Genomic DNA, 27,500 nt, shown 5'->3' with positions numbered 1-27,500 from the left:
AAAGTGCTCCTAAACGTTTGGAGGCAATGGAGGTATTTTATGGAAGTGTATTCGCTGTGCGAGAGGAGACCTGTTCCATGCGAGGAGCGTGCACATTGGAACCAAACAAAGATACCCAAGCTGGTTGGTTTGCACCCGGGACGTGGTATGTTGTGTGCAAATGCTACTTTCCTCTCTTGGCATTCCTACAGCGTTTACAAACACACTACGGCATGACATTAATGGGAGATCGGAGCGTTGTAGCTTCTTGCCGTGGAATGACAAAATGGAAGCATTTGCCAAATGAACTGAGATAATATAAGAAGTCCCGTGTAAGTGGCTTTCCGCATGGCTTCTCCTAATAGATGAGGAATGTGTGATGATGTCTTCGAGGGTGCTTTAAGTTGTCGGGGCCTGTTGCACACAACACAATCTGAATTTTTTTGGGTCTGTTACTGTTATGCAGGGTGCATGTAAAGCTTCTCGAGCATTTGGACGGACACGCCTGTTGTGTATCATGCATCGGTTTGTTTGTTAACATCGTCGTGATTATCTGTATGTCTTCCACAGCAACTGATGCGCGAGATGCAGCAGATGGCGAGCCGTCCCTTTGCTAGCATCGACGTGGCTCTCCAGGGAGACGATGAGCCACCGGACCTTGTCGGAGGAAGCATGAAGGTGAGCGTCCAGATGGAGGGTATGCGATGTCAAAGATGTACAAAGGTCGTATCATGGGTGTTTGTGCCATGGCCCGGCAGCGATTCCATACCTATCCCTGTCATTTAAGCACTAAATTAAATGTTATTCTTCCCTGGCAGTTCATGAAAAATGCACAACTTGGAAAATATGAAACAAGGAGAAGATGGTCTTTTTCAAGGAAACTTGTCATCTGTGGTCATGTTTCCACCAACAATACTAACTGCTACCTCATGACTGCAAACACCACTGTCCTCTCAACTCCCTTTTTCTTTATCACCTTCACCCTTATTTTTTACACTTAATTTATTTGAAGTCTTCACCTCCTGCTTTAAAGTTCTTCTGACAGTATTAATTTTGTATTGTATTATTAATTCTAATTAATTCTCGTTTGTGTTGATTTGTCTAATTAATTCTCGTTTGTCTAATTAATTCTCGTTTGTGTTAATTAATCTATTAATTAAGTAGTGGTAATTTGGCAATTAAGTAAAAGTTCACTGAAAACATGAAACACTGTTCCACCCTATTTGGGAAACCCAATCCTTGCTGTGTCAGCTCACTGCTGATGCATGTGACTTGTACAATCCTCTGACTTTCTATGCGTTACACAATTGGTGAACGGCTCACATCAAACACTGACTCCACCCTCTGTGAACGACTCACATCATACACTGATTCTACCCTCTGTGGACGGCTCACATCATACACTGATTCTACCCTCTGTGGACGGCTCACATCATACACTGATTCCACCCTCTGTGAACGGCTCACATCATACACTGACTCCACCCTCTGTGAACGGCTCACATCATACACTGATTCTCCCCTCTGTGAACGGCTCACATCATACACTGATTCTACCCTCTGTGAACGGCTCACATCATACACTGATTCTACCCTCTGTGAACGGCTCACATCATACACTGACTCCACCCTCTGTGAACGACTCACATCATACACTGATTCTACCCTCTGTGGACGGCTCACATCATACACTGACTCCACCCTCTGTGAACGGCTCACATCATACACTGACTCCACCCTCTGTGAACGGCTCACATCATACACTGACTCCACCCTCTGTGAACGGCTCACATCATACACTGACTCCACCCTCTGTGAACGGCTCACATCATACACTGACTCCACCCTCTGTGAACGGCTCACATCATACACTGACTCCACCCTCTGTGAACGGCTCACATCATACACTGATTCTACCCTCTGTGAACGGCTCACATCATACACTGATTCTACCCTCTGTGAACGGCTCACATCATACACTGACTCCACCCTCTGTGAACGGCTCACATCATACACTGACTCCACCCTCTGTGAACGGCTCACATCATACACTGATTCTACCCTCTGTGAACGGCTCACATCATACACTGATTCCACCCTCTGTGAACGGCTCACATCATACACTGACTCCACCCTCTGTGAACGGCTCACATCATACACTGACTCCACCCTCTGTGAACGGCTCACATCATACACTGATTCTACCCTCTGTGAACGGCTCACATCATACACTGATTCTACCCTCTGTGAACGGCTCACATCATACACTGACTCCACCCTCTGTGAACGACTCACATCATACACTGATTCTACCCTCTGTGGACGGCTCACATCATACACTGATTCCACCCTCTGTGAACGGCTCACATCATACACTGACTCCACCCTCTGTGAACGGCTCACATCATACACTGACTCCACCCTCTGTGAACGGCTCACATCATACACTGACTCCACCCTCTGTGAACGGCTCACATCATACACTGACTCCACCCTCTGTGAACGACTCACATCATACACTGATTCTACCCTCTGTGGACGGCTCACATCATACACTGATTCTACCCTCTGTGAACGGCTCACATCATACACTGATTCTACCCTCTGTGGACGGCTCACATCATACACTGATTCCACCCTCTGTGAACGGCTCACATCATACAGTGACTCCACCCTCTGTGGACGGCTCACATCATACACTGATTCCACCCTCTGTGAACGGCTCACATCATACACTGACTCCACCCTCTGTGAACGGCTCACATCATACACTGACTCCACCCTCTGTGAACGGCTCACATCATACACTGATTCTACCCTCTGTGGACGGCTCACATCATACACTGACTCCACCCTCTGTGGACGGCTCACATCATACACTGACTCCACCCTCTGTGAACGGCTCACATCATACACTGACTCCACCCTCTGTGAACGACTCACATCATACACTGATTCCACCCTCTGTGGACGGCTCACATCATACACTGACTCCACCCTCTGTGAACGGCTCACATCATACACTGATTCTACCCTCTGTGGACGGCTCACATCATACACTGATTCTACCCTCTGTGGACGGCTCACATCATACACTGACTCCACCCTCTGTGGACGGCTCACATCATACACTGACTCCACCCTCTGTGAACGGCTCACATCATACACTGACTCCACCCTCTGTGAACGACTCACATCATACACTGACTCCACCCTCTGTGGACGGCTCACATCATACACTGACTCCACCCTCTGTGAACGGCTCACATCATACACTGACTCCACCCTCTGTGAACGACTCACATCATACACTGATTCCACCCTCTGTGGACGGCTCACATCATACACTGACTCCACCCTCTGTGAACGGCTCACATCATACACTGACTCCACCCTCTGTGAACGACTCACATCATACACTGACTCCACCCTCTGTGGACGGCTCACATCATACACTGACTCCACCCTCTGTGAACGGCTCACATCATACACTGACTCCACCCTCTGTGAACGACTCACATCATACACTGACTCCACCCTCTGTGAACGGCTCACATCATACACTGACTCCACCCTCTGTGAACGACTCACATCATACACTGATTCTACCATCTGTGGACGGCTCACATCATACAGTGACTCCACCCTCTGTGAACGGCTCACATCATACACTGACTCCACCCTCTGTGAACGACTCACATCATACACTGATTCTACCCTCTGTGGACGGCTCACATCATACACTGACTCCACCCTCTGTGAACGACTCACATCATACACTGATTCTACCCTCTGTGAACGGCTCACATCATACACTGATTCTACCCTCTGTGAACGGCTCACATCATACACTGATTCTACCCTCTGTGGACGGCTCACATCATACACTGATTCCACCCTCTGTGGACGGCTCACATCATACACTGATTCTACCCTCTGTGAACGGCTCACATCATACACTGATTCTACCCTCTGTGGACGGCTCACATCATACACTGATTCTACCCTCTGTGAACGGCTCACATCATACACTGATTCTACCCTCTGTGAACGGCTCACATCATACACTGATTCTACCCTCTGTGAACGGCTCACATCATACACTGATTCTACCCTCTTTGAACGGCTCACATCATACACTGATTCTACCCTCTGTGAACGGCTCACATCATACACTGATTCTACCCTCTGTGAACGGCTCACATCATACACTGATTCTCCCCTCTGTGGACGGCTCACATCATACACTGACTCCACCCTCTGTGAACGGCTCACATCATACACTGATTCTACCCTCTGTGGACGGCTCACATCATACACTGATTCTACCCTCTGTGAACGGCTCACATCATACACTGATTCTACCCTCTGTGAACGGCTCACATCATACACTGATTCTACCCTCTGTGAACGGCTCACATCATACACTGATTCTACCCTCTGTGAACGGCTCACATCATACACTGACTCCACCCTCTGTGAACGGCTCACATCATACACTGACTCCACCCTCTGTGAACGGCTCACATCATACACTGACTCTACGTACAACTCCCATCATGCACTGATCCTATTTTGATGTCGTCTTGTGAATCTCCTTGATCTGCTTTCAATGTCCTCTTGTGAAATGTGAATCGCCCCGATCAGGACAACATAGGCAACCACACCAAAGTCTCTTTTCCTGATGTAGTCCTGTTTGTGGATGTCCTCTCACTCCGGTGGCTCTTGCCCATCTTATTCCTACCAAACAAGGCACAACCCCTCAAGATTCAACCATACAGTTGCTCATGTTCCAAGGCCCCGATCTGTCTTGGCATGATTCCACTTGCTTGGATGAATACTTGTTCTGCCACTCAACACTCTATTGTTTAACAACAATGACTGCTTCTGAGCCGTGGTGAGTTGCTAGCTATGTGCCATTTTTACTTTGACTCTCGACCTCATTTACATTTCTCTCCTCTGGAAGTAACGAACATCGCAAATATGAAACAAGTCTATGATAAAATAATAATAGTGTATCTGCTAAATTCTAAGTCCCATAACAACTGTAATGACATCATCAAGCATTGCACTCCATAAGAACATGAACAAAATGGAGAAATTCTCATTTTCGTTTGCAGCGCTTCAAGCATCGGTCTTGGACATGTGTTTCTGCCTTCAAGCTTCTAACTTCAAATAATCCTATCTCCATCCACTGCAGCACAAAGGCCTCCCTGAAGTCATGTTGAGCGATGTTTGACATACTCGCCACGCTTGTTAAGTGTACGTTGCTGAGATTGAGCAGCCATGAAAATAGAAACCATTCCAAAGAGTGGAGAAAAAAAAACGAGTCTTTTAACCAATCAACCAAACAGCCGCACCAGGATTTTATCAGCAAGACGGAACTCATCTTATATCACAGCTTCCAGGCAATCTGCTTCCTGTTTGACTCCAGCATGCAGCAGGATGTTTGGGAGCAAAGTAACGCAGCATGCTTCATTTCCATATTCCAGGACATCATCAATGATATGATAATTTACATTGAATAAGACTGATCAATGAATTCAAAAGATGGACCGTGTGGGAGTAAACCTCATTCACATGGAAGTCTCTAATCATGTTGAGATCTGCTCAAGTCACCCCAACTTCAAACTGTCATTCTCATCATGCACAGGTGCTCCGGTACTCCAGCTCTTACATACATCGTAGTCCATGCTGATTGTTTCGTATGTAAAGCTTTGTCCAACTCCAGTTCCCCCCCCCTTTCCCCCCTCCACTATCAAACCATTCCTGATTCAACTTCGTTTCCTTTTCTCACTTTTCATCAATGTCACCTCTCACTGTTATCGGTAATGGTGGTTGGTCATGCATTTGCTGCGTTGGCAAAACTCTCTCCTGAATCTATAAATTCACTTCAATTTCTTTCTTTTTTTCTTTTGAGTTGAATAATAACTGGGATGTTCACTTTAAAAAAAAATCTGTGAGCATATTCAAATGTTATGCAATTAGTGTATCCACTCCCCTCCACCCCCCCCCCCCATCACTGCGTCACCTTGTTTCGTTTTCATTCTTTTGTTACAACACCATTGTTATTGAACACAGCTGATGATCATGAAGTAAATCTTCAGAAAGATCACATCAATACTTAGGTTAGGTTCAATAGAAATAATAACAATGTGGATATGCCTCACAATATTTTTCAGCAAAAGCCCCTTTTGACCAATAAACGTTTCTTTACCTTTGTCGCCAAACTTTTTCAAAAGGTTTTTATGTCAATGTGTGGTTGAACCTAACGAGGTCGTTTGACTTTATTCCATTATCGAGTCAAGATCGGAATTCAGAGTTGGCAGTTGAAGTACGGCTTGCATTCTATGATTGGGAAGAAGACGACTAAGATTTTTCACTTTTAGGTTTCTTTTCTTCATCGGTGGATGCGCGGTTCTTGGGCTCCGAGAGACGCATCTCAAAAGATGAAGATACTGTCTCGAGTTGTCTTTGATTGTTGCTTGGACCTATCGGGAGTTGTATTTTGGTGTTTTTGCAAACAATGTAGCTCTTCCTCTTTGATCTCATCCATATGAACTGTTGTCTGACATCTGATCTGCACTACATCCTTTCATTCTCATTGTGCTGTTGTCTCATCATCATTTTCACTTCAGTCCGTCAAATGTGCTGCCCATCACTGCCTCGTGTGCTGATCCATACTTGTTCTGCCACTCAATTATAGAAATGATTATATTCATTTCTGTTTGTAACCAAGCAGTTTTTACTTCCTTTTTGTGTTCCACTCATCGTGGATGTCCACCTTGCACTCTCTTCCTCTTATCCTTTGCTCGTTCGTGAAACTGCTGCCCTTTGTCGTTTATCTCCTCCATGAGCCTCAACCCTTGTGTAATGTTTTTTTATTTTTTTTTTTAAGTCATTAGAGGACTAGAGATTGCAGTCATTGGCAAAGGAGTGAATGGGGTTTATAGTACATGGTACAAAGGTCATTCATGAAAGGAAGAAATGAGCTGCAGCTGACCTTTTGAGCATTAGACCTTCGGTGGAGCAAAAGAGATAGCCAACAACTCTTTTGATGTTACTTTTCTCTGCTAAAGAACAATTTTTTTTTAACTGCTTCTTCATCATTGAGAGATGGCGCCAAAAACGATATCTTGCACGATATTTCAAAAAGTTATCGACGGATTATGGCAAAACTTGGTGGATGAGTTGTATTGGCGACGAGAACAAGCCGAGTCGATTTTGGTTGAGGTCCTGATGTAAATCCGGTCCATCGGTGGGATACAAAACGTAAACTGGTCAGCCTGGCGGAGTATGCGCTCTATGGAATACCATTCTAGTCTTTTATTTCCTTCAACTTCTTCATCACACACTTTGTTGGCATTTCCCAATGATGTTCCATATTTGTTCATCTGAACATCTCCAATATTGCATCAATCTTTTCTGCCTTGTCTCTCACTTTTGCCCTCTCGTCTATGGTGTACTGTGATCAACCTTTTTAATTACATCAATTTGAGATTTCCTTCCTTTAACAGTTTCATTGTGCACTTCAGCAGCATGGTTGCTGTATGAATGAACAACCTGGGAAGTTTTTGACAATATTTACGGTCCGGAAGGATAGGCTGTGGGGTTTCCTCAATGTTTACAATAGGGATGGATAAGTTGTGGGGTTTCTACAATGTTTACAGTAGGGATGGATAAGTTATGGGGTTTCTAGATTGTTTACAGTTGGGATGAATAAGTTGTGGGGTTTCTACAATGTTTACAGTAGGGATGGATAAGTTGTGGGGTTTCTTCAATGTTTACACTAGGGATTAATAAGTTGTGGGGTTTCTACAATGTTTACAGTTGGGATGAATAAGTTGTGGGGTTTCTACGATGTTTACAGTAGGGATGGATAAGTTGTGGGGTTTCTAGATTGTTTACAGTAGGGATGGATAAGTTGTGGGGTTTCTAGATTGTTTACAGTAGGGATGGATAAGTTGTGGGGTTTCTACAATGTTTACAGTCGGGATGGATAAGTTGTGGGGTTTCTGGATTGTTTACAGTAGGGATGGATAAGTTGTGGGGTTTCTGGATTGTTTACAGTAGGGATGGATAAGTTGTGGGGTTTCTCCAATGTTTACAGTCGGGATGGATAAGTTGTGGAGTTTCTGGATTGTTTACAGTAGGGATGGATAAGTTGTGGGGTTTCTGGATTGTTTACAGTAGGGATGGATAAGTTGTGGGGTTTCTCCAATGTTTACAGTCGGGATGGATAAGTTGTGGAGTTTCTGGATTGTTTACAGTCGGGATGGATAAGTTGTGGAGTTTCTGGATTGTTTACAGTAGGGATGGATAAGTTGTGGGGTTTCTCCAATGTTTACAGTCGGGATGGATAAGTTGTGGAGTTTCTGGATTGTTTACAGTCGGGATGGATAAGTTGTGGAGTTTCTGGATTGTTTACAGTAGGGATGGATAAGTTGTGGGGTTTCTTGAATGTTTTTATTTTGCATGAACAAATCTCTCCCAATATAACTGCTTCACTGTCATGATTTAACTCTTGTATGATGATCCTATCAGTTGGAAAATATGAATGAATTGTGTTTTGCTCGAAATAGTATATTACCAACAACTTGCTGATGAAGGAATTCTTGTTTTACAACCTTTGCCACCAAATGTGGGAAGTAGTTATGTTTTCACCCCTTTGTCTGTCTGTCTGTCCGTCCGTCTGTCTGTCTCTCTGTCAATCACCTACAGGTCACAATTTAAAACTGATCATTATGAAACTTCACCACCTTGTAAAGTTCATCATAAGCAAGAAGCTATTGTTTTTGAGGTCAAAAGGTCAACATAGGCCCAAGGTTAACAACTTTGGTTGAATTTCTAAAATTGTCAATTTTCATACCATTGACTTGAAATTTGAAGATGATTTTTATATCACCTTACTGAATTCAACCACCAATGTGGTTTTTCTAAAATTGTCATTATTCATGCAATTGACTTGAAATTGGATGATGATTTTTATATCATCTTACTGAATTAAACCACCAATGTGGTTTTTCTAAAATTGTCAATTTTCATCCCATTAACTTGAAATTTGAAGATGATTTTTATAGCAATTTACTGAATTCAACGACCAATGTGTTTTTTTTTTTTTAAATTGTCAATTTTCATCCCATTGACTTGAAATTTGATGATGATTTTTATATCACCTTTCTGAATTAAACCACCAATGTGTTTTTTCTAAAATTGTCAATTTTCATCCCATTGACTTGAAATTTGAAGATGATTTTTATATCATCTTACTGAATTCAACCACCAATGTGTTTTTTCTAAAATTGTCAATTTTCATCCCATTGACTTGAAATTTGAAGATGATTTTTATATCATCTTACTGAATTAAACCACCAATGTGGTTTTTCTAAAATTGTCAATTTTCATCCCATTGACTTGAAGTTTGATAATGATTTTTATATCACCTTACTGAATTAAACCACCAACGTGTTTTTTCTAAAATTGTCAATTTTCATCCCATTGACTTGAAATTTGAAGATGATTTTTATATCATCTTACTGAATTCAACCACCAATGTGGTTTTTCTAAAATTGTCAATTTTCATCCCATTGACTTGAAATTTGAAGATGATTTTTATATCACCTTACTGAATTCAACCACCAATGTGGTTTTTCTAAAATTGTCATTATTCATGCAATTGACTTGAAATTTGAAGATGATTTTTATATCATCTTACTGAATTAAACCACCAATGTGGTTTTTCTAAAATTGTCAATTTTCATCCCATTAACTTGAAATTTGAAGATGATTTTTATAGCAATTTACTGAATTCAACGACCAATGTGTTTTTTTTTTTTTAAATTGTCAATTTTCATCCCATTGACTTGAAATTTGATGATGATTTTTATATCACCTTTCTGAATTAAACCACCAATGTGTTTTTTCTAAAATTGTCAATTTTCATCCCATTGACTTGAAATTTGAAGATGATTTTTATATCATCTTACTGAATTAAACCACCAATGTGGTTTTTCTAAAATTGTCAATTTTCATCCCATTGACTTGAAGTTTGATAATGATTTTTATATCACCTTACTGAATTAAACCACCAACGTGTTTTTTCTAAAATTGTCAATTTTCATCCCATTGACTTGAAATTTGAAGATGATTTTTATATCATCTTACTGAATTCAACCACCAATGTGGTTTTTCTAAAATTGTCAATTTTCATCCCATTGACTTGAAATTTGAAGATGATTTTTATATCACCTTACTGAATTCAACCACCAATGTGGTTTTTCTAAAATTGTCATTATTCATGCAATTGACTTGAAATTTGAAGATGATTTTTATATCATCTTACTGAATTAAACCACCAATGTGGTTTTTCTAAAATTGTCAATTTTCATCCCATTAACTTGAAATTTGAAGATGATTTTTATAGCAATTTACTGAATTCAACGACCAATGTGTTTTTTTTTTTTTAAATTGTCAATTTTCATCCCATTGACTTGAAATTTGATGATGATTTTTATATCACCTTTCTGAATTAAACCACCAATGTGGTTTTTCTAAAATTGTCAATTTTCATCCCATTGACTTGAAATTTGAAGATGATTTTTATAGCAATTTACTGAATTCAACGACCAATGTGTTTTTTTTTTTTAAATTGTCAATTTTCATCCCATTGACTTGAAATTTGATGATGATTTTTATATCACCTTTCTGAATTAAACCACCAATGTGTTTTTTCTAAAATTGTCAATTTTCATCCCATTGACTTGAAATTTGAAGATGATTTTTATATCATCTTACTGAATTCAACCACCAATGTGTTTTTTCTAAAATTGTCAATTTTCATCCCATTGACTTGAAATTTGAAGATGATTTTTATATCATCTTACTGAATTAAACCACCAATGTGGTTTTTCTAAAATTGTCAATTTTCATCCCATTGACTTGAAGTTTGATAATGATTTTTATATCACCTTACTGAATTAAACCACCAACGTGTTTTTTCTAAAATTGTCAATTTTCATCCCATTGACTTGAAATTTGAAGATGATTTTTATATCATCTTACTGAATTCAACCACCAATGTGGTTTTTCTAAAATTGTCAATTTTCATCCAATTGACTTGAAATTTGAAGATGATTTTTATATCACCTTACTGAATTAAACCACCAATGTGGTTTTTCTAAAATTGTCAATTTTCATCCCATTGACTTGAAATTTGAAGATGATTTTTATATCATCTTGCTGAATTCAACCACCAATGTGGTTTTTCTAAAATTGTCAATTTTCATCCAATTGACTTGAAATTTGAAGATGATTTTTATATCATCTTACTGAAGTCAACCACCAATGTGGTTTTTCTAAAATTGTCAATTTTCATCCAATTGACTTGAAATTTGAAGATGATTTTTATATCATCTTGCTGAATTCAACCACCAATGTGGTTTTTCTAAAATTGTCAATTTTCATCCAATTGACTTGAAATTTGAAGATGATTTTTATATCATCTTACTGAAGTCAACCACCAATGTGGTTTTTCTAAAATTGTCAATTTTCATCCCATTGACTTGAAATTTGAAGATGATTTTTATATCACCTTACTGAATTAAACCACCAATGTGGTTTTTCGAATATTGTCAATTTTCATCCCATTGACTTGAAATTTGAAGAGGATTTGCATATCATGTTACTGAATGAGACCACCAATTATTTTTGAGGTCAAATTTGCCAGATTTCTAAAATTGTCAATTTTCATCCAATTGACTTGAAATTTGAAAAGGAGTTGCAAATTTGGTCGTTGAATTCAACCAGCTAATTATTTTTCAAGTCAAATTTGTTTCATGGATTTTGCGAGTGTCGTGCTCTGCATGACGTCTTTGTCTTCTTTGTTTGTTTTTGTGCAGGATATCTCAAAAAGTTGTTGGTGGATTCGGATGAAATTTGCTGGGCAGCATGGGTGTGTGTGATTATGACGAACTGCTTAGATTTTGGTGAAGATCCGGATCCATATCTGGATACTCCAATTTTTTTCAGTGATCCTTCACCATTGAGAGATTGGACAAAACCAACATGGAGGACGATATCTCAAAAGGTTGCGGGCAGATTCGCACAAAACTTGGTGGACACATTGGGTGTGTGACAAGGAAGAATGGATTCAATTTTGATGAAGTCCAGACCATACTCCATTGAGACCATACTCTGTACATAACGTTGGTGCTGCCTAAGCAGTATCCAGGGCTATTGGGCACAATCCTGGACGGTTCGCGACTCCGATGCAGGATACTCGAATGGCTCAATCATCCCAGCAAGCTGTTGCTCATTTTGCTGACCTCAGAAGGATGATAGGCTGAGTCAACCCCACCTGGTATTAATTTAGCAGCCGAGTGGGGTTTCAACTTAGGATCCTAAGCCCACCACTCTATCCATAAAGCCAACACCAGGCAGTTTTACTTTGCTTAATGCTAAACATGTTCTGGGACTTGTGGGGAGGCAAGGGAGTACAGTAGTTATGAAATTAGATGGTTGCAAACATAGGGTGGGTGGTGCTAGTTTTTGAAAAAGTGTTCAGCTGGGCGTCCTGCCATTTTAATCAGTTTGTGCTAACTTGAGTATCTTTCTCAGTTCTAAAGCGAGGCCCAGTATGATTGTGATAAGAGTATAGCGAGGAGACATTGGCCGCAACTTCATTTGCATTTCCCTGTTCAATCAACATTTTATTAAGAGATTGGAATTGTTCAATCATGGCCTGACATTAAGTCTGAAGTTTGAGCACCAAATAACTGAAACCATATGCGGATGAGTTTGAGGGGCCATCTCTTCATGCAAGAAAAGTCAAATGCTGGCATGGCAATACATATAACCAATGTCCACATGGGTTTACCTGATCGTCCGACATTTACCAATTGTACAAAGTGATCAGTTATTCTCAACAAGTCATCCTTCACCACAATACATTGCCATATATATATATATATATATATATATATATATATATATATATATATATATATATATATATATATATATATATATATATATATATATATATATACTTTTTTGAGGCAAGTTATCCACGGCATGGATCGCTGCACATCAGCAGAACATGCCCTGGCATGAGTTTTTAATCCCTGTTCTCTATTTTTGTTATCAAACTTTGCTACCACCAGACTCCTGTTCTGCATTGTTCCAATTTCATCCATCTTGAAGCTTTTACTCACAAAATGTAAGCTTCTGCTTGTAATTTCCAGCAAACATTTCCCCACAGTGGTAGTCTTGGCAAGATCTGTCCAAAGTGATTGCTAAGAATACATTGCATGAACTCAACCAAGCGACTTCCGGAAGAAAACAAGACGACACGAGATGTCATGATTCAAAAAAATGTGCCTTCAGCAGCACAGCCAGATCCAACCATATTGCCTCTCTTTATTCCAGGGTTTCCTTCCTTTGTACATTTCAAATTGAGTTACAGTCTCACTTATGCCGTTAGAAATGTGCAATCCTGTATGCACTCAATAAGACTGACTCCACAACGGGTTCAGAGCAAAACCTCATCAGTCTTATCTGCATGCTTCCAGTTTCGTTGAAAAGCTTTGATTCCTCAGTTCTGGCATGGAAGGTTTGCAAACCTTATGCAATCTAACCTTGACGTGTGCTTATGTCACCTAACAGGGTGCCGTGGTCATTGCTTGCGCAAATGGTGTTTTGAGCTCGATTTTGGGCAAGATTTTTATTGAAAGATACTGTTTGTATGCACACATGCACTGGATGCATACAAATGTCAAAAGCCGCACACCATGTCGAAGCAATGTGGTTTAAGCGGCACTGTGTCTGAGACACATGTGTCATACATCTCATTTTCTCAACGTTTACCTGCACTGGCAGGATACTCTCGCTCTCGAGGTATGCACACTCACCTCTGAGTTGTCTCACCTGGGTTTGAGTCTTGTCCGAGCTATAAACTCTCATCCTGGTGTTTCAACAGCATGCGTTTGCTGTCCCTCTCTGATGGGCATTAATCTGGTTTCCCGCCATTCTACATTAGTTGGCGGACATTAAAGATCCCATGGCTTCCTTCATGAGGGATGGGCGAGCTATCGTCAGCACTGTGAACAAATTATAAATTCCTGCTCTAACCTACAGGGGGCACTGCATCAGTCAGTGGCAGGGTCATGTCCCTCAGCCAGTGATGCCAAACACAGCAATGCCAAACTGCCTGCAAAAGAAGAAGCGTACCAACGAGAGATTTTCTTCTTTTATTTCTCGGTCATACTCGAGATGAGCACTGTGTGCACAGTTCTTTTTTGCACTTGTACAATTCCTCTGCACTCTTTGCATTATATGCTGCTTTGTGGATATTTGTCTTTTATGCAATATCTTTGTAATGTGTTGTACGTGCACGGCAGAGTTGTCTGCAGCCTATCGCGATGGAGCCATGTTTTGGAAATCGTGCTGCCATTTACTCTGTACTCGTTCGCCTGCCACGAGGACATGGGACAACTCCACCTCCAGGCCAATCTGGTAATCGACCGACACACACACACACACACACACACACACACACACACACACACACACACACACACACACACACACACACACACACACACACACACACACACACACACACACACACCAAGCAGACAAACTTCGAATGGGGAATCATCACAGAAATTGTGCGTTCTCACCTAACACAACAAGGAGGCCAAGAGACGGAACAGAAGGGATGTAAAAGAGGATGCTATTGAACAATAGACAACTTCCTACAAAACAAGGCCACACTCAAAAACTGTAAAACGAGAAGAACCAAGTTATATACAGCCTGGATAGATTGTATAAAACCTTTTGACAGTGTCCCACATTCATGGATGAAAGAATGTATGCAATTGTACAAGATCAACCACCAAATCATCAAACTGATTGAGAAAGCAATGGAGCATTGGAATACCACATTGATAGGACAGCACTTGGAAGGAAAGATCGAAATACCAGGGGTGAAGATACGTTGAGGGATCTTCCAGGGTAACAACCATCTGCCTCTCCTGTTTTGCCTGGTCCTGGATCCACGGAGTAACCTCATCAGTGAGCAAGGACACGGATACACCCTCACATCCAATAGAACTTCCAAAGAAACCAAAAAGGTGACGCATCTACTGCACACGGATGATTTAAAAAATCTTTGCACCGAACGATGAAAAATTGGCAGAACAACTGGAATTAGTGAAACGGTACTCCGCCAACATCCAAATGTAATTTCGCCTCGATAAGTGTGCCAAGTGCACACGCGCACAAGGTGAACCATCAACAATGGAGTGGAGATCATAAAAATCGACCGAAGCACAATACAGGAGCTACATAATTATACGCGTCATGAAAATACCAATGACATGCATACAAACTTCGAATGCGAATCATCACGTAAATTGTGCACCCCCACCGAATACAACAATGAGGCCTCCAACATTAGTTGCAGGACATCTTCATCTTCCGGTTACGGTTCTTCTTCTGTGGTGGTATTCTTCATGGTCTCTGCCAACTTTCTCAAAGATAAGTTTTCCCGGTTGTTGTTTTTTTTGTCACGTTTTTACTGTTATTTTGTTGTTTCCGTGTTTACTGTGTGTTTCTAGCTCGGTTTTGTTTTAAAACTTGTGCCAATTTGTGAGTATTCCTTGGACTTTTCTTGTTGGGTTCCTTGAGGCTTAACCTCACCCTCACTCGTGTGCAATTCCGGTGCGCGATTGTTTTTGTCTTTTCTCTTCATTACCTTCAGATTTTTATTTTCACCACAATCCCTTTGCCACTCTTTCAATTCCTCCCAATTGTATCCTCTGTTTAATGTCATAATTTTTTTTTTTTAAACCATTTCCCTTCTCACTAAAAACCTCCCAAAACCACACGACTTCCTCCTCCTCCTCTTCCTCCCAGTCCCTTTTTGCCGATCCACCTTTCCATTCTCACTTGAGCGTGAAGGTATCTTCACCATACACCTTCACAATCTTTTCTTCAACCTATTCCTTCACTCTACCTCTCCCTTATCTAACTTTTAAAAACTGAAAAAAGTGCTTACTACCGTTCGAGCAAATTGCCGATATACACCTCCACAATCCTGCTCAAGCTTCGCTCCACCTGGCAGTGTCAATCTGTTTTTTGTTTTCTTAAAAATATTTCAACTTCCTCGTTCTCATGTCAGGTATGGGAGCATGTGCCGGAGCAGCGCGTCGCTGCGTCGACTTTTCGCCATTACTCCAGGGGCCTCCATCTGGCCATCCCCCAGGCAGATGCCTGGCCCATCCCAATCTCCTTGAAATGCTGATCAACTTGCTGCAACCACGTGGCACGTGGTCGGCCCATTGGCCTCAATCACTCACGAGGCTCCCTCGCTGAGAGAATCTTGTGAGTAGGATCAGCGTCAGGAAAACGAGCCACATGTCCATACAGCCACAGCTGACACTCATGGACTATGCAGGTAACAAATCTCATTTGAGTCTCTCTCAGGAACCACTTGTTGGATACAAAGTCCGACCAGCGATAGCCAAGGATTCTCTGCAGAGACCTGGAACCAAATGAATTAAGTCTCCATCTCAGATCCCTGGTCAGAGTCCAAGTCTCACATCCGTAGAGCAAGACTGGAAGCACAAAGGACCTGAAGACTCAGACTTTCGTCCTCCTGCACAGGTACCAGCAGCACCATACCTAATGATCCAGTGAATCCAGGACCCCACAAGCCCAACCCAGACGTCTACTGACCTCTGTCTCACAGCCAGCAGAGACATGAATATCTCTGCCAAGGTCAGTGAATCTCTCCGTGACCTCAACATCCTCACCACAAACAGGAACAGACAAGATAGCAGCTCTAAGAAAACAATCCAAATCCATGAGGACCATACCCTGTGCAGAGCATTTGTGCTGCCTAAGCAGTCTCCTGCTGTTTGTGCTGCCCAAGCAGATCGGGCACAATCCTGGACAGGTTGCCACTCCAACACGGGACACTCAAATGGCTCAATCATTCCAGCTATCTGGTTCTCATTTTGCTGACCTCAGAAGGATGACAGGCTGAGTCAACCCCACCTGGTATTAATTCAACAGGTGAGTGTGATTTGAACTCAGGATCCTTGGATCCCAAGCCCATCACACTTACCATGAAGCTAACTCCAGGCAGTTTAGCATCCAAGATGTCATTGAAAGCCTGGATTTTAGTTTTGACCCAGGAAACCCGGAATCCCAGCAGCTCTGACTTCTCATTCAGGACCTCGAGGGCCCCCAAAAGGATATCCAGAGTCTCCGCAAAGATGACTACATCATCTGCGAAATCAAGGTCAGAGATCTTGACATTCCCAAACGATGCACCGCAGCTTAATCTCTCCAGAATCCTCCCTCGAATTCTGTCCATGCAAGTGCTGAAAAGTGTGGGGGCTAGTACACACCCCCTGACGAACTCCACTAACAACTGTAAATATGTTAGAGATAGTATCACCACAATGTGCAGCACTCTCAGTACCAGAGTATAGTTCCAGATGATTGATCATTTTTGGTGCCATCCCACAAAGAACAAAAATCCTCCACAGGGCATCCCGATTCACTGAATCAAACTCTTTGCAGAGATCAACATCGGCTGCAAGTAGCCCCTTGCCGAAACTCTGCCGATTGCTGACCCCGAAACCCCTGCCAATAATTATCAAAGTAAAGACCTTGCCCGGCACTGTGAGCAGTGTCTCCGCTCGGTAGTTGTTGCAGTTCAAGCGATCACCCTTCCCTTTCCAGAGAGGGAAAACAAGGCCCCCTTTCCAATCAGTTGGGATGATGCCTGTGTTCCAGGAAGAGCACAGAACTACATGCAATGACATGAGTAAAGCATTTCCACCAGCTTTGAGAAGTTCAGCAGGGATGCCACAGATCTCAGGAAGTTTACCCCCTTTCAACCACAACCTGTGTTTCAACAAACGAAGGTGGACCACAGTTGATTGGAAGGTCAGCAATAGGGATAGCAACACCCCTGACATCCTACTCGACAGCTGGTGGATCAGCCTGGTACAGCCGCTTGAAGTAACCAGCCCCGCGGGCCTTCACTTCAGATTATTGTCAAGAGCCCACCACCCTCTGCTCTAGCTGCAGTCCACTGCAGGACTGGCATGGAGGAACGCAATGCCTGAATTCCCCTGTAAGCAAGACGAGAATCACTTGACCACAGGTGATGCTCTACCCCCTCACAGATTTCTCACACATCGACCTCCTTGTCCACCCTCAGCACAGGTGCAGTTTTATGTCTCAACTCCCTGAACAGCTCAGCTCTGCCATTAACCCTGGCCCTGTGACTCTTGTCAATGGTATCCAGTGTCCCTTGAGAGACAAAATTCTTCTTCGCCCGATGGTGAGTTCCAAGACATCCACCCGCAAAATCAAGGACAGTGGTTTTGAAGGCGCTCCACAACTCTTCAGGATTCCCTAAAGCACCCAAACCCCCCAAATCCTGACTCAGCTTGTTCACAGACTCCTCAGCTACCGTCTCACCCTTGACCTTACCAACATCCAGCCGAGGCTGGGATGGTACCATTCTCCCGGATTTAAGCTGCAACTTCAGAGATGCTACATACAACAAGCATGTGGTCAGTATTGAGGTAATGAGCACTCCGATCGACCCTGCAGTTCTAGATCATCCTCCACCGACCATCAAAGAGCACATGATCAATCTCCTTTGCCACACCACCAGCATTGGAATACCAAGTCCAGCGATGAGCTTCTGGGCACTGAAACCATGAACCAGCCATCCTAAGTCCATGACTTCTTGCAAAGTCAATGAACTTAGTGCTATTCTAGTTCACAGTTCCAGACCCATTAGGACCAACACACGTCTCATAACCATCCCTATCAGTACCAGTTGATGCATTGAAACCCCCCCCCCCCCCCAAGACTAGAAGAGTATCTCGCCTGTGGCACTGATCATTCACAGACTCGAGCGTGGTAGAGAATGTGTCCTTCACGGTGAGATCACTCACCTCAGTCGTAGCATATACAGAGACCAGGGAAATGACACCTAAGAAGTGACGAATCCTTCGTCTCATAATACACTCGTTGACGGGTGATACCTCAATTATCATTGGAGTCAGCTTATTGGACACAGCTACAGCAACTCCTTGGGCATGGTAACCATCAGAGCAACCAGACCAATAGTAGGTGTAACCACCCACCATGATCTCACCACTATCTAGTCTCCGAACCTCAGAGAACGTGCTCCAATACTAATGTTCAAACGCTTGAGCTCAGATGATAACAGAGACAAGTGATCATCCTCTCCTCGGGATAGGACATTCCAGGCACCCACTTGAAGGGACCGCCTCAGGTTAACCCAAGGACACCGTCGTGTGGTGGACAACACCTCAACACCAGTCTGCCACATACCACCACAATCTTACCCAGGAAGTTTACCCCATGCTTTTCCTGAAGGCTTTGCCCCAATCCCATCTTCCGGTTAGCTGCCTTGCCTGGTGAGTTTTCTTTGCATTTGTGGATTTTGCAGAATGAAGTATTTTACGGTGTGCAAGTCCTGGCACCAACCTCCTAAAAATAGGAACCCAACTGCAGGAGGACGTCTGCAGACAGTTTGGCACTAGATATGGATGCCTGTTGGCTCACAAGGAGCTCCTCCACCATTTGACAAGTTTTGATGTTAACCCTGCTGAGTGTCCATATCCATACTCCCTCCTTTCCAGGAAACCTGGTGGGGGAGACGATTAATCACCGACAACCCGGCCATGATACACGATAGTACAAGTTTACATGGTACCTGTCGCAAGTCACAGATCTAATGTGGCCTGACCTGACAATACCCTGACCTCGTTCTCCCATGTTGTATCATCTATTTTTTAGGTCAGCGAGCTGACCTAATATAACCGTTCGATGTCCTCAGATCCGTCCGTCCGTCTGTCAATTTTTTTATTTTTATATCTCCTCCTAGACGTCTCGGCCGATTGAGTTCTAACTTGACACGATTATAATACTAGTTACTCTCTGTAGATCGTCTGAGCCCTTTTTCACATTTTCGCCTCGGGGTCAAGGTCACAGGGTCATCAAGTGCAAAATGACCGATTGGTCGAATGGCCTATAAGGAAGCATCGGACGGCTATAATGTATTTTGGGTTCCATTGGGATTATTAAGAAGATTTAAATCGACCAACTAGTTTCTCGTTACCTCCATCTGGCCCCGTTTATTGGGCAACACAAGGTCTGCTGACTTCAACACGGCTTCACGCGGTTATTTTAAGTTGAATTTAAATTCTGTTTTCACTTTTCATAGTCGCTAAGGTTGATTAACACTCGGTTGCCTCAAGTTTTGTGAATATGGAATGTTTATATCCTCGGTCTGTGTGGAAGGCATTGCAGCGAGGGGTCGCTTCCATCCGTTTCAATGCCATATAACGAGGCTGTCTTAAGTTCTAGTTGATTTCTGTTTTCACTTTTGGGACCTTCTGTTGTAACTCCACTTTAAATGAAGATAATGTTCATGCAATTCCACTCAGAAACGAACTTTTCATGATGAAAACATATCAATTGAAATAACCGTGACACTCTGGAAGGGACACCACGTGCTCTCCGTTCACTGCTTAACCTCGTCACCTGTCCTCCGGAGGGACTGCTTATTCGTAGCGTCTGTGAGATTAATGTATATATTTTAGATGGTTTTGGGGATGTGCTCTACAGGTATCTGAAAGAATTCCGGTGAAAACCGGACGTTTTAAGATTTTGTTAAAACATTTCACGCGACGGCGAGCTGCCTGGTCACGTGATACCGTGCAGGCAGCGAGTGATTGAGCTTGGCGGTGGCCCGAGGGTCCTTTTTAGTTGGGGTCCAGCTCTGTCCTGGACACAGACATTAAATGCACACACTTAGAGTGTTTATTTCACGGCCATAAACGTGGGTTTGAAAATTGTATAATGATGTTGGGAATGATTCCTAAAATATGGAGATTTTTGCTTCGAGCGGCCTCACGCGGATATTTTAAATTAAATTTGAATTCTGTTTTCACTTTCCGTTGTCGCTAAAGTTGGTTAACACTTGGTTACATCAAGTTTTGTATCCGACCTGACCGTCAAACCTGCTCGGGTGTATTTATATTATAATTAATTCCTATTCTGCCTCTTCAAAAGGCTACTTTCAAATTGATGTTTCAATCATAATCGATACTTCAATCATTCCCTCTCCAAAAATTCCACCTCTTACAGCTTTTCCTTTCTCCATTCTCTGAACTCGCCATTATTTCACCCATCCTCTCACATTTTTAAACGTTATCTCTGACTTGCAAACTGGCGTTCTTGAGGTTTTCAACAGGTGTCGTTTTCCATCAATCGTTCTTTTTGTCCATCTCCAGTGTCAAACCTTTCCCTGTCTGTTCCCTCATCTACTTCTATTTTCCTGTTTTCTACTGACCCTATCCCTTACCAGCATTACACTACGTATCCCTCCCTCTACTCCCTTGTACTCCCATTCCATCATGACCTTCCCCTACCTCTCCCTTCAAAACCTCCCTCCCCACCTCCCCCTCCAAGCTTCTTCCTTCCCAAATCTCCTTTCTCTTGCCAATTCACCCCACCTCCTCCAATGTACCTCCTCCTAACTCCCCCCCCCTCTTATACAACCTTAACCCTCTCATCCTACCTCCTCTCGAAGAAACTCTTCACCGTCCTCCGCTATACTAACAGCTACTCTGGTGTCCCAAACTGTGTGGTTTTCAAACATCTGTGATCTCCATTCCAACCAATCAGATATCTTTGATGCTCCCTCATGCTCTTTCTTTCCTTTCATCACCCCTCCCCATCTTCCCACCCCCTTAGATCTTGTTCCTCCACCCACCCGCTCCCATCTTCACCACGCTCATCATTCCCCTCTCCCCATGGCCATGCCTTCTCTCATTTTCTCCTCTCCCTCTCAAATCGGTCACCTTTTCCCTCCTCAAAGCAAACCTCACTCTCTTCCCTCTCCAAGCTCCCCCACACCTTTCTCCCTCAAATCTCCTCCCTCAGTGTGACCACTTCTTGGCTTTTTTTCACAAGATCTTGGCTATTCGTTGTTCACCTTAGCGTCTTGGTTTTCTTTAGGTTTTCTTGGCGTATAGGTTTTCTATTATCATCGCTTTTCTGAAACCTTGTGAATTATTGGCTTTTTTCATTGGCTCACCTTGGCATTTATGAAAATGAGGAGTGGTGGAGCCCTCCCTCACCCTTCTTCTTCAAATCTACCCCCCCACACTACCTCTTTTCAAAGTTGTCCCCCCCCTCTCATTCATCCACAAAACTGCCTCCTCCTGCCCTCTCTTCCAACTCATTCTCCACCTCTACCTCCTCCAATCTTCTGCTCCCCTCTGCCCCCTCTCATGTTACTTCCCACTGTGCCTCATTCCATCACCACATAGCCTTTTGTCTTACTTCTCCTCACTCTGCCCTCTATCCAAGCTCTTCTATGTTCTCCTACACACTGCCAACAAATCTCGCTCCCTCCACTCCCCTCTCATGTAGCCAATGCCTCCTCCCCTCCCTCTTCCTTGACGGTATGGACTTCAAACATTCAGAGCCTTCACCCAACCTGAGAGATCTTTCCATACAGGTTGCCACTGACAAACCAGATATAATCTGCTTAACAGAAACTTTCCTCCTTCAAGATGTCTCTGACTCCTTGGCATCTCTCCCTGGTTACTCCCTCCTCCGGTATGACAGACTGGAGTCTCGTCTTGGCAGCGGAGTTTCTCTCTTCATAAAAAAACAACATTCCTCACTCTCCATGCACTGCCGTCACCCCACCACACCCCCAGGAGTACCTCTCATTACGGCAACCACCTCATGTTTATATGCGTGTTGTACCGTCCACCAAATAGTGATGACTCAATTTACATCTCGCTCACCGAAAACATGGACCAACTTCTATACACTCATCTCAACTCTCTGTTCCTCATGTGTGGTGATTTAAATTGTCATCATGCCAGTTGGCTAGGTGTGGGTACCTCTCTCACCGGCAGCGTCAGCTGTGCAGCCATTTGAGGTTAGGGAGCTGATGGACAGAGAACAGACACCATAAACAGACTTAACTAGACGTCCCCAGGATTTGGAGGAGGGAGACAGGTTTGAGTCTCTTTGAGTCTTCTTGAGGTAATGCTATTTATTCAGGAATGATGATCTATTTGGCAAACTTGTGTCCCTCTCTGGCTAACCTTTTCATTATTTTTCAGGACCTGTCTGTATTTCATTATAATGGCAATTTTAATTTCACACTTAACTCCCATATTATTGCTCTGAACCCGATGAGAAGTTAGGAGACGTTAATCTACTCGATCTTGTCTTAATGAGGAAGAGCCTCCAGAGGGTTGATTGTTGTGCTTTTGAAATTCCCTCTTGTAATGATGAAAATGATCCAAATGGAATGTTCAGCAGGATTCTTGGTGTGAAGCCCATTAGTATGAAACGCAAAGTTGGTGCTCGACAGGCCCAGGTGCCATCAGGTGTGCCAGTTCTGAAATACCTTGGGCGGAACGTCACACCACATGCGGACACGAACTAAACGTTTTTTCATTCCATTCACTACCAGATGGAGCTTGATGGGAAAGCGAGAACGTGTGTCGGAGCGGTTTTGTTTTGAAATTAAAATGCTCTGTAACTGCACGTGTAAAATAGGTTTGAGTTCATTCCTTATTTTTAACCATCACTTGGTGATATTTGCACAGGAACCCAGAAGTCTTTCCTTCCATCCAAATCGCATCACAGAGCAAATCAGGTCGTTCGTTGGAGGCACAAATGCACAGCACTTCTTCATGGCAAGCAATTCTGATGACTTTAATGAAGCCAGTAATGCAATGTAATCGATTTGTGAGCACAATCCATTAATTTTCACGTACTTTAAAACCAACCACATCATTGTAACAAAAAGGTACAAAAGCTGCAGTATTGTATTTAGGTTGGAATTGGCATTCAGTGATTCTGGTTAATTTCTGGGTTTTTTGTGTACAAAGTTGAGGCTCATGGAGGAGCGAGAACAGAGAACGGATCGGATCGGGATGTAACGGAACAAAAGGAAGAGGAGATAAGAGAGGGAGGAACAAAATTGAGGGAGATTTGGACAAGTAATGGATGTAGGGGAAGAATGAGGGGTTGGGGAGGACACACGGGTTGAACAAAGAGAGGACCCTTGGAGCAAAAGCACAGATTCTAACAAAAGTGTGAAATAAAAGGGCCATAAAATAGGCAATAATGTTAGAGCGTGAGAGTTTGCATCCTGACAGCTGTGCTTTGGGGAGATTCATTGCTTCGATGGATGCATTTGCTCTCGGTGCAAATTCCGATTTCCTTGATAAATCGTTACCAAGCTTTTGTTCCACAGAGCTTCCTCAGGTTTTCTGAAGGGCTAGACTGCAACCAAATTGGCCTGTCCGATGTTTGTGGGACTAAACCACTCCGAGTCTATGGAACGTCAAATCCGCAACCTTCCCCAAATTTACCGTACCATGAGGTTACACAGCGAACTTCATTTTAGTATTTTAAGGAAAATAACGCCCTCCCCCCCCCCCCAATCGCAATTTCCAAAACATTGTTTCATGATGAATCCTCACCCCTCCATTCTCTTCAAACTAACAAGGTTCCCTTGTACTCCACCTGACTCAAACAGGTCTGGCACTGGCCAGCGCACTCGTCGACATTTCACATCATAAGCCCATGGAGTGCAAGGAGAAGGTGGCCGCCGTAAGGAACCGCAAACAGCAGGTACCGTCACAGCCCGGTACGTGCATATGAGGACGCTCGGCCAAATGGACTATTTTTCACCCCGGGGATCGTCTCCCTGGGGGTGGGCGCCACAGCTGCAACCGACGACCTTTCCTGGAGCTCAGCTCATTGAAGCTTTTGTGCCATTCCGTGGTCGCTACATTTTCATGCCACAAGATGGCTACGTGCATTCTCTCAACAACAACTGCTTTGTTTATTATTTCCAACAGAAATGCTGGTCATTTTGGAAGTCCCTTCTCCAGGATTTTTGGTGCAATGTATTTGTTTTCCAGCTGTGATATTTTGAGCTGAAGTCATGGTTTCTCATGCTTTTGTGAATCCGTTCATGCGTTTGATTTATTTTTACCTGTGCGCTGAAAAGTACAAAACTGCACATATAGTATGACACACACACACCTCTTCGTGTTCCTGTATTTGGACATGTAAAGAAAGCTTTAGAGACCTTTTTTGCACTTCTAAACCATTTAAAGTTCATTGAAGTCATGCATTGACGGCTGATCCAGAAAGCCAAGAACAAAGTGTGAACATGGGTGTGATCAAGCCAGTAGCTTTGTTCGAGCAACTTTGTTAACGCTTCGGATGTCGCTTAAACCACCTCGCCTTCGCATCTCATCTCACAGCATTTGAGCCATTTTTAACGGGGTTCCACCATGAGAGCAGAGATGTGTGCGCACGTCGATGCGCACACACACCCACATATATATATATATTTATATATATATATATTTATATATATATATATATATATATATATATATATATATATATATATATATATATATATATATATATATATATATATTTATATATATATATATTTATATATATATATATATATATATATATATATATATATATATATATATATATTGGATACATAACCTGCAAAAAAAAAAGTATTTTAAATATAAACCGTAGTGTTTATTGCATCTCGGGTGGATATGTGCAGGTTTTGCCTTCGGCTTACTCCGCGTCTCTCGCAGCCCGTTGAAACGTTCTCAACATCTGTTTTTCAATATCCACGCAGTCCCTTTACCTTTTCCATATTTCCTTACGCAAAGGAATAGTTTACCCCAGAACAGGATGTGTTCTCATGTGAAGCATGCTTTCCTCCTCTGATTGGACAATTGTTATCACCATGCGTGTGTTAAAGCAGGATGACATTATGTTACTTCCAAAAGAGTTATCTGTTGATGAAGGATCACTTTATCCTTGGCTGTGACACTGTATTATGACTGTACATATATGTAGATAATCAACAATGCACGAAATATGGTTCGAAGGCATCATGTTACCTTAAACACTGCCAGAGAGAGAGAGAGAGAGATAGAGAGAGAGAGACAGACAGACATAGACAGAAAAACAGAGACAGAGTGTGCATGAGTGCAGCCATATTGGTGATCACTCGACAATGCTTTTTTATTCCCCTAAACACCACGACATGTTTTTCTCATTGAATTAATATTGCCTATCCATCACAATATGGTCTAGACAGAGTTCTTCCCCACCCCCCCCCCCCCCCCAAACACCATGTTTCATTAATCTCTTCGCAAATCCAGGGTTCACGCATTTTTCCGCCACTCCTCTTTTTTCCCCCCATTTGTCTTATCCCTATATTTCTTGTGTACCCTCAATTTTCCCCCAAATATATTTTTTAACCTCACCCTCTAAATTGCCATTTTTATTTACCTTTCTCCCACCACCTTGTTTCTTTATCCCATGTCCTCATTTATTACCATCCATATTTACTTCGTCACCCCCTTTGTTTCTTCACTCCTCTCAATGTTTTCCCCATGTGTTTTTTTTCTCCCCCTCAGCTGTTCTGTGTTCTCACTCTTCCTCCATGCACTTATCACCCCACCCCCCACTCCCCCCCTTCTCCTTTTACATCACTTGCTATTTGCCCCACTGTGCCTTGTTTGTCATGGCATTTGTCCCATTAGTGTGTCCCAGTTTGGGGAAGTTCCTTCTTCTTCAGTCCATTTACCATTCCACATTTTCAAACGGTTTTACACGTCTTCATGGTCGTCGTCCTGTCGAACCGCCACCTTGTCACCATCTTCGCAAAGCTGTCTTTGTTTGTGACGCGGACGTTTTCAATTTTGTTTTGATTGAGCCAAGATGTATTGGAAAATGTTTTAAAGCAACAGGAAGTTAGTTTTAATGTAGTCATGCTGGAGATGCTGTACTTGCTGTAAATTAAATACAAATGAAGATTCTGTCATGGACATGCGCAACTACAAATGGAGATGCTGCAGATGCAACAAAATGGATGAATGTTTATCCTCTGTGTTTGTGTTCAAAATATAAACACATTCCGAGCATTCAAAGTGACATCTTGTCACCTGTTTGGCTTTCTGTACACATTTGGTTCTTTCACTGTTCATTGTTTGTTGTAACAGGTCTCGTACAACAAATCTTTGATTGTAATTATCAACATGCAACGTATTGTTTCCGTGTACATTTTACCATTTATAATTAAATTAAACTTGTATTCTGCTTCTTGTGGATGTTAAAAATTGCTCCTGTATTTTGATAAACACCTTTGCTCTGTAATTACCGACTTACTCCAATTTCACATCCATGGCATCACCGGTTTGCTGTGCGGCACCACTGCAGAAAACGTTCTTTTATTTTGGACTGGCAAAGGTACCCGGTGTTGGCGGGCGATGCCGGCTTCCTCTTCCCACCCTCCTCCCACCTCTTTTTCTCCCTCCCTCATCCCACCCCCTCCTCTGCCTCTGGACTCTCACCCCACCCCGCCCACCTCC

The 27,500-nt window shown here is 42.7% G+C and overlaps 1 protein-coding gene across 7 annotated transcripts in view; it reads left to right on the top strand.

Annotated features, from left to right (window-relative positions):
- LOC147016219 (attractin-like protein 1) overlaps positions 1–27,500 on the top strand; it is a 334,549-nt gene that overhangs the window by 264,927 nt on the left and 42,122 nt on the right. For 4 of the 7 annotated variants that reach the window (XM_085849046.1, XM_085849043.1, XM_085849041.1 and 1 more), the window contains 4 exons: positions 550–657; positions 14,376–14,490; positions 23,676–23,765; positions 24,614–27,231. In XM_085849046.1, the coding sequence (XP_085705172.1) occupies positions 550–657; positions 14,376–14,490; positions 23,676–23,765; positions 24,614–24,738 (438 nt within the window). In that variant the 3' untranslated portion in view covers positions 24,739–27,231. Of the gene's footprint in view, positions 1–549; positions 658–14,375; positions 14,491–23,675; positions 23,766–24,613; positions 27,232–27,500 lie in introns of those variants that run through there. The other 3 variants (XR_015050063.1, XM_085849042.1, XM_085849045.1) reach the window with 3 other exon arrangements.

The sequence above is a fragment of the Eptatretus burgeri genome, chromosome 12, assembly GCF_056783735.1.
Source record: "Eptatretus burgeri isolate ZD-2024b chromosome 12, Ebu_testis_v1, whole genome shotgun sequence".
Classification (NCBI taxonomy): domain Eukaryota; kingdom Metazoa; phylum Chordata; class Myxini; order Myxiniformes; family Myxinidae; genus Eptatretus; species Eptatretus burgeri.
Note: the sequence above shows the minus strand (reverse complement) of the source record. Positions and strands in the feature narration are given on the sequence as shown.